This window comes from Raphanus sativus, unplaced genomic scaffold (genome assembly GCF_000801105.2).
Source record: "Raphanus sativus cultivar WK10039 unplaced genomic scaffold, ASM80110v3 Scaffold1361, whole genome shotgun sequence".
NCBI classification, from domain to species: Eukaryota; Viridiplantae; Streptophyta; class Magnoliopsida; order Brassicales; family Brassicaceae; genus Raphanus; species Raphanus sativus.
Genome location: NW_026616673.1, coordinates 1 through 8,737, shown reverse-complemented (window position 1 = coordinate 8,737; position 8,737 = coordinate 1). Strand labels below are relative to the sequence as shown.

General features: G+C 38.5%; 2 protein-coding genes across 2 annotated transcripts; one reads left to right on the top strand and one right to left on the bottom strand.

Moving 5' to 3' along the window:
* The first annotated feature begins 497 nt into the window (after window positions 1-497).
* On the top strand, window positions 498-1,498 carry LOC130504114 (zinc finger protein ZAT1-like). Its single transcript, XM_056998695.1, has one exon. It carries the CDS (start codon window positions 581-583, stop codon window positions 1,364-1,366), a length of 786 nt encoding a protein of 261 aa, XP_056854675.1. The 5' UTR covers window positions 498-580; the 3' UTR covers window positions 1,367-1,498.
* Window positions 1,499-3,042: 1,544 nt separating this feature from the next.
* LOC130504115 (leucine-rich repeat receptor-like protein kinase TDR) lies at window positions 3,043-6,672 on the bottom strand. The gene is made up of 2 exons (XM_056998696.1): window positions 3,817-6,672; window positions 3,043-3,607 (listed from the first exon to the last, which is right to left on the bottom strand). The coding sequence occupies exons 1-2, from the start codon at window positions 6,449-6,451 to the stop codon at window positions 3,174-3,176; spliced, it is 3,069 nt and encodes a 1,022-aa protein (XP_056854676.1). The 5' UTR covers window positions 6,452-6,672; the 3' UTR covers window positions 3,043-3,173.
* Between the last annotated feature and the right edge of the window lie 2,065 nt (window positions 6,673-8,737).

The following is an 8,737-nucleotide window of genomic DNA, read 5'->3' as shown; positions in this document are numbered from 1 at the left end:
TACTAAAACTTACTTTTCCACTTAATAGAAATTATTTTTATATTTTTGTCAGCAAAAACAAAAACACGAACATGCGTTTTTTTGTTTTTTTTTATTACGCAAATTTTGTTGATTGGTAAAATATTTGCGGAATCGTGACGGTCATACCATGTGCATTGGTCAACTTTTCTTTTCTTTTGGTAAAGGTATTAGTCAGTATTTTATCAGTCAAACTGAAATTTATAGTATTTACATGCCATGACTTTTGTCTTAAGCTGTAACAGAATTAAAAAAGAACACGAAAACATTTGAAGCTATTCTTTTATATAACAAAAATAGAGAAGAAAAAAATAGTATGTAAATAATTGTTAGAGCATATATATTGCACTAAACACTTATGTTAGGTGGATAACTCATTTTGAATAGAATTCTGTACGTACTTGACTTCCTCACTTTCTGCAGCTATATATATTCAAGAAACATTTCTCGCAGAAAAGCATTTTAAGATCTATAACACCTCAGTTCAAAAAAAAAGATCTATAACACCAGCAAATAAAAAAGCTCTAGCTTTTCTTTTCATTGTTTCTTTTGCATCGTTGTTATGATGTATTCACTTCTCAATGAAACAAGAAACTGTCAAGTGTGCAAGAAATCGTTTCCAAATGGGAGAGCTCTAGGAGGTCACATGAGGTCTCACACAAGGACACTTTCGGCATCAAATGGCTCGACCGTTCCATCGCTGAAGATACCAACCAAACTCGGAGAAAACATCAGACTTAATGAAACAGTTTTGATGAGATCTGTCCACGCGAGCGAAGTTGGTCGTCCAGAACCAGATCTAAAGAGAGAAGAAGGTGGACAACAAATAACATGCAAGAGAAAGATCGTCGTGGATTTAGATGAGTGTCAGAGTCCTTTAACAGCTGTTGAAGAAGCTGCTTTGGTTATTGTAGCAATGTCTAAGGGAGAGAGACCAGCAAATTCTCAGAATTGGAATGCGATTGACCGCTTGTTATCAACTCCAAATGAAAAAGAAGAATATACTCGAAAGTCTATCGATATAGATTCTGATGATGATGGGAGAGTCTTAACAGAAGGCATCGATGAGAATGAAGATGGGGATGAGGACGAGGAAGATGAAACATATTTAGTTGAGAAGGAGAAACAGTGTAAGAAAAAATTTACGTGTGATATATGTGGAAAAGTTTTGCATTCGTATCAGGCATTAGGCGGTCATCGAACGAGTCACAGGACCAAACGATTGAAGATTTGCGACAAGAATGGTCAAGCCATGGTTCGACACTACAAATGTGAACTATGTGGTAGAGTGTTTGAATCCGGTCAAGCACTTGGTGGTCACAAGAAGGTTCATTATGCGTTTCTATAACCAAGTAACTTGGTTCGGTTAATGTTTGGTTAGTCGGCCTCAGCCGAGTAGCATAGAATGAAGGGTGGAATTTGGGTGATTGGTAGATTTGGGTGAAGGATAATAAATGTGTTCTCTATATTTTTGTGTGGTTGTAGCCCTTTAGTTTATTTATCGTATATTAACAAAAGTTTGGTTCAAAGTTATGCATTCCTCCTTCATAAAATCTCTTATTCAGAATATGTGTGTGTGTGTGTGTTTAAATGTTTAAACTGCGAGATTTCGAAATATCAAATTAATATCTTAGATGTAGTGATATAATATGATGTAGAGAATCGACCTGATAAGCCAATTCTCAAAAGAAAAAAAAAATCGACCTGATAAGAGACTCTTCACGATATTGTGTTAGTCAAAAGACAAATCAAACATTCATGGTAAAATATATAAATATATATATGTTCTACTTTCTTAAAGAGAAAAAGATATATTCGTGTTAGTTTATAAAATAAATAAAATTATGTTTTGTTTGACTAACTGAGGTCAAAGATATTATATTCAAATATATCTATTCATTCGGAAGTAGAAATACTACGATATATGGAAATGGTGTAACTGAAATAAAGAGTGTACGACTAAGAATATAAATAGTATCTGTGGTAATTTAGGTTTATCCATCTATATGAGCAGACGATATGAATATCTAATTTTTCTTACGAACTACCAAATACAGTTAGTGTAGGTGATCAAATCTCAAAAGATTAGTTGGTACTCGTATATCCCCGATTATAAAAAAAGAATAGGAATAATATCTTCTGTGGAATTAACATAGATCATAATTTGATTGTCTTTTTTATTAAGTCATAATTTTTTTTTTTTTTTTTTGCATTTAACGTGTTAAAGTAGTGTATTACATTCAGAAGATATGCGTACATATGTTATCTTTTAATTCCTTGAAAACGATTTGCAAATGATAGTGTATAATAAAAACAACAGTTATCACTCACAAATGATATTATATCTGATTAACATTTAAATACTAAGGTGGACGCAGGGACACCATATGTGTTTTAAACAGTTTGAAATTATTCTCTATAATCATCCAGATTTTGTCAGTTTCACATTAATCTATTTTTATTATTTTTCCTTGAAGCCAATGCAAATTAGTTTGCTCCAAAGTAAAACACTAATGTTGTCTCTGAAGTGTATCGTCTGCTTAACTACATCGTTGTGGTCTATTGGTTTCTACTAGAAGAAGAGTTGTCATGTTGATCCAAGTCAGGAATCGATTCTCTCATAGTACGAGAATATTAGCTGTATATATGGTCACGCGGATATAGACACATGTTTACGGCCTATTTAAATATCTGGAAAAATGTCTATCCGTAGACTATATTTCCCACTCGAAAATTAGACTTGTATCATTACTAGACTCAGATTTAACTTTTTTAGCTTACAAAAAATGTATTTGTCCACACGTTATTTTTGTAGGATTTGTTAAAGTGGAATTTATTTAGTGCTATCAAATTTGAATATGAGTTAAGTAATATATAAAATTTTCAGTAATGTGTCAATGAAGAATAGAAAGTCATCGTGATAATTAGCAGGGTCACACGTTAAGTACGACTAGTCATTCAAATCTTTTGAAGCTGCATGCAAATGGACTATCGTGAGAATGGGTTGAAGACCTCAGAACGAAAAATCGAAATATTTCACTCATATAACAAAAACACAAAAGCAGAAGTACAACTCATATATATACTCTTAACACCCTTGAAAAAAAAATTCTACCATTACAAGCACCACCAAATACAAAAGATATATCAACAAATCACACTCCAATCTTCTGACATTTAACACCAGCATTACCACCACAAACATCTTCCAAATTAACGTCACTAACACTGCCAAGAACAACCACATTGTCTCCCACTGTCTTCCTCTTCGGCTTTGCCTCTTGAAGAATCAACAACACATCTCTCATCGGCGGCCGATCTGTCGGATTTCGGCTTGTACACAACAATGCAATCCTCAGCATCTGCTTCATCTCTTCTCTTATGATACTACACGACCTACCCCTGCTTTTGTCTAGCACTTCCTCTACATCTTCCTTTGTCTTCAGCTTCGATCTAACCCAATCCACGATACTGTTACCTTCTCCGAATTCCGGTTCGACCGATCTTTTTCCGGTGATGATTTCTAATAGTATCACTCCAAAACTGTAGATATCGCTCTTTTTGTCCACTTGTAGTGTGTATGCATACTCTAATAACCAAAACAAGACAAAAATAATAGTCAGAGGCTGTCGTCATCATACTCTATATAACCAAAACAAAACAAGATAAAAGTCAGAGGTTGTCGTCATCACACGACAAGAATGTTTTAACAAACTGACAAATTAAAAAAAGGACGAAAAGTACATAATTTAAAACTAGTAAGGCAAATTAAGTAATTAAAAAGAACAACGAGGGTACCTGGCGCAATATAACCGTAAGACCCGGCAACGACTGACATAGACTCATCGGTTTGAACCAACTTCGCGACGCCGAAGTCCGCCACACGCGCCTCGAAATCACCGTCCAAGAGTATATTACTCGGCTTCAAATCTCGGTGCACGATCACCGGATCACAGTCGTGGTGGAGGTAGCATATCCCCTGAGCGACTCCGATAGCGATATTGTACAGCGCCGTCCACTCCGCCGCCGCGCCGGTCGTCTTCCCCCCTCCTCCGCCGTGGAGGAGGTCGTCCAAGCTCCCGTTGGGCATGTACTCGTAGAGCAGCATCGTGCACTCCCGGTTAGAGCAGCACCCGAGGAGTCGGACGATGTTCCGGTGGCGCACGTGGCCCAGAACGTCGACCTCTGCGAGCACGCCGCTCTTCCGCCGCCGTATCTTCCCGTTCTCCTTGTTCTTCCCCCAGAGCTTCTTCACGGCGATCACCTCCCCGCTCGGCATCTCGGCCTTGTACACCGTCCCCGTCGACCCCATCCCGAGGATGCTGTCCGTCTTCGATAGACACTCCGCTACGTCCTCCGCCGTGAAGCTCAGCCTCTGAAACGCCGTCAGCTTCCACGGCCCCGTCTCTCCGCCGTCGACTCCGCTTTTCTTGAAGCACCGAGCGGCGGCGACGAGGACGAAGAACGCGACGCCGATCGCCGCCGCCATGATCCAAACGATAGCTCCGGCGGTTTTTTTCCGGCCGTAGATCTCCGTCTCCCCCGCCGCCGTAGTATCCGAGTCGCAAGGCTTCCCGAGCACGTCTCCGCATAGCCCCTCGTTGGAGTAGAAGAATAACGGATTCAAATGCGCGAACGAACCGGTCGGAACCGGGCCGGTTAGCTGATTGTACGAGACGTTAAAAGTCGTTATAGTCTTGGAGCTTCCGAAATCCGACGGGATCGTACCGGTTAGGAGGTTACGAGAAAGATCCACGTCAGCGATCGAAGGGAGCGTGGAGATCTCCCAGGGGATGATCCCGGTTAAGTAGTTACGGCTGAGATTCAAATAGAGAAGCTTCTCGCAGTGGCCTATCTCCCAAGGGATGGTCCCGTTGAGCGAGTTTCCTTGCAGCTCAATCCTGTAGAAGCTCTTGCATCCGACGTAGTTAGGAACCTCCCCGATCACGTCGCTGAAACTCGCCGAGAAGATCTGGAGGTTGGGAGCCTTCCAGATCTTCTCCGGCAAGCGATCATGGAAGGAATTGCAAGATAAGTTCAAGTACTGAAGAACAGGAGCGTCGGCGAAATCCTCAGGGATTCCGCCGACGAATCTGTTATTGCTCAAGTCGACGAACGTGAGGTTGTCGAGAGAGCCGAATCCCGACGGTATGGTGCCATTTAGTCTGTTGTTCTGAGTCCTGAACCTCCAGAGAGAGGTGCAGGTGGTTAAGCTCTTCGGGAGCTCGCCTTGGAGGTTGTTGGAGAAGAGGATGAGTTTGTATAGCTTGTTTCCGTTGCAGAGATGAGGAGGGATGGTTCCGGTGAAGGAGTTGTTGGAGACGTCTAACGTCTCCAGCTTTCCGTTCGTTCCGAGGTTCCGAGGTAACGCTCCGGTGAAGTTGTTGTTCCATAAGGACAATGTGGTTAGCTCGGGAAGCTCGCCGAGGCCTTCGGGGACTTGGCCTGAGAGGTTGTTGCTGATCACGCTAAGCCACGTGAGGTTCTTTAAGTCGGAGAAGCCTGGAGGGATGGTTCCGGAGAGCTGGTTGCTTGATAGATCTAGAGACTTAAGAGCTTTCAAGTTGCTGTAACTCTCCGGGATCACGCCGGTGAAACCGTTGAAGAAGAGGAACAGAGTCTCGAGGTTTGTGAGGTTTCCGAGTTCTTGTGGGAGAGAGCCGGAGAGGGTGCAGTTGGAGACGTCAAAGTACTTGAGATTCGTGAGTAGTGAAAACTCTGAAGGGATGTTTCCTGTGAACTGGTTGTAACCGATCTCGATGTGTTGGAGGTTTGGTAAGAGTCCTAAGCTCGGAGGTAAAGCGCCTCCGAGGACGTTTCCGGCTAAGTGGATAAACTTTAGTCTCTGTAGACCGCCGTAAGCTTCAGGTATCTCTCCTTCGAAGTAGCTGCCACCGAGGTTAAGCTCTTCCAAGAAACGGAGACGAGACACTTCCAAAGGCAGCAAGCCTTCGAAGTTGTTGCTGAAGGCGTTGAAGACTTTTAAGAACTTGAGCTTGGAGATCCCAGGAGGGAAGCTGGAGTCGAAGGAGTTGTGGCTGATGTCGAGAGTGGTGAGCTTGGTGAGGTCAAAGAGAGAAGTGGGAAGCGGACCCTCCAGGGAGTTCTTACTGAGGTTCAAGTAGAGCAAGCTTGATGACAAGTAACGAATCTGTTGAGGGAGGTTGCCTGTGAGGTTCCGGTTAGAGAGGTCAAGAGAAATGACTTGAGAAGTTGCATTGTCGCAGACTACACCGGACCAAGAACACCAAACGGCGTCGTTCTGATCATCGGTGACTTTCCAGTCTTGAAAGGCGAAGGGAGAGGCAGAGAGAGATGTTTTGAGGGAAATGAGGGAGGAGAGTTGAGGTGAAAGCTTGAGAGCTAAGGAAGAAAAAGGAAGAAGAAGGAAAAAGAGATGAACAAGAGAAAGAGAAGTGTTCTTCTTGTTCATGGCTTTTTAGGAAGAAGAAAGTGAAAAGATTGTCTGGTGATGAAGTGAGGTGAAGTTGAGAAAGGCTTTAGGGTTAACAATGGTGGATATAAGGGTTTGAAGAAGATGAATAAGGAGAAGAGAAGAAGTCATGATGAAGGTGATGATTGTGGAGTGCGTCTAATGGTCTGGCTTTTGTTGGTTAAGGCATTATGGTTTGTGTGGGGAAGAAAAGAAAAGATGAACTCAATCCATTTTCCACTCTTCTTTTACTTTTTTTTTACCTTTTCCAAAATTTACTTGTTATTTTAATACTTGCTAGTAAAGAGCATTCTGTTATATCGTTATATCGTATATATAAATCATTAATATTTATAATCCATTTGGTTGTTCAAAAATTATTATAATCCATTTGTCTGAAATTGTTGAACAAACAAAATTCCTATGAAATTACTAATTGCAATTTTCTTTATTTAATAAAATAATTATCCCTTAAACTTTTTTTTATAATATGCGTGCATTATATATGTTTTTTTTTGTTCCCATCATACAAATTACAATATTGGATTTTGGGTGGAGATCTTTGAAAATCAAAAACCAAATCAACATACCACTCACTCTTATTAAAACACATTATTTAGATTTTAGATTTGTCTGCATCTTATTTTCTCCCCAAAAAAAAGATTTGTCTGCATCTTATTTTCTCCTCTTTAAAATTATATTTCCACTTTTGGTTTTCTTTTTGTAACCATTTGCAGACAGATTGAATGTTTATTGGAATGTATAGGACATAGATACATACTTATATACAAAAGAAATGTGTATATTTATTTGTAAGTGAAAGTGGCCTGTATGTATCTCAGTCACTCACAGGATCCGATAAAGCTAAATTCCTCTGTTACTCCACTGACTCTCAAAGCCCACTTTGTATATTTATTAAATGCGATTTTCTAGTTTTTTTTTTGTAAAGATACATACAAACTACGATTTATTCGAACCCCAATTTTGGCGCCTAAAAAGATTCAAGGTTCAATCCATCACACCATTCAGTTCATACGTATAGTCTATAGATTAGATATACGCGTGCATCTCTTTAGTACTTTAAATAAATAGAAACAAATAATCCAGAGTCCATACTTACTTTTTTTTTTTTGGAGAAAAGAGTCCATACTTACTTTTCAGTTAGCTGACAGAATAATCTTATCATTATCATTGAAATGGTAGTGAAAAAATGTAAACATTGTTCTTTTGGTTTGCATAATGACCCGTTTATGTAGCTATTAGATCACTATAAATTAGTTTTAAAAAAATCTTTTCATTTTGTATTTTTTTTTACAAAGAAACTTTTCAATTAGTTGTCTTGCATCTCTTATTTAATTACGAGTTTGTGTAATTTAAAAATAAATCAAAACATTATGAAATACTTTTATATGCACTATCTGTAACATTTTTTCATGTAAATTCTTAAAATAGCTCAATGGCATGGTCATGTTCTACTAAAAACATTTTTAATCTCAAGTAAGGTCGTTTAATTAAAAATGTTCTACTAAAAACAAATTTTTAAATACTCTTTTTCAAAAAAAAAAGACAATTTTTAATCTCATTTTAATTAATAATAGCCACCATGCATAATCTACAAGTGTATTAGTAAAAAATAAAATGATTTACAAGTGTATATATGTGATTGTGCCATAATGAACATTTATTTACATTCACGGTTTCTAACATTTTTAATGTATTTCTTAAAAGATCTCAATCACATGTTATTATTCTACTAGATATTTTTGGTCTCAACCAAGGTCGATTTGATTCAGTGGTAAATTACAGTTTGTAACTACTGCCACCTGTGTTTAATTTACGGTAGAAATGATTATTTATAATGTTTAGGTTTTTGGCAAAGAGTTGAAATCATTTTTGGGTCTCATTTAAACAATTACTAATGCTGCTAGGAAATCCAAATTTTGCCTTTTTTCTTGTATATTTTCAGCCGATGGCTTTCTCTTATTATATAGTATTTATTTTCATTGTTAACATTCTCTGAAAAACAAAATTATTTTTGTCAGTGCTGTATATATAAAGTTATAGCTGTAGAAATTGACTTAGAGGCATTATAAGGATTGTGTCATGATGGTTGCTTGCCATTATAGATTCACTTTTCATCATCAGGTTGGGTGAAACTAATATCTCACATTTATTCCATTTACCTCTAAAGTTCCAAAACTATCATCATTAATCTTCAACTAATCACCTAAATTATCGCCAATGTATAAAATCTTCAAGGTACGTACGTGAGCGGTGGGCAAAATG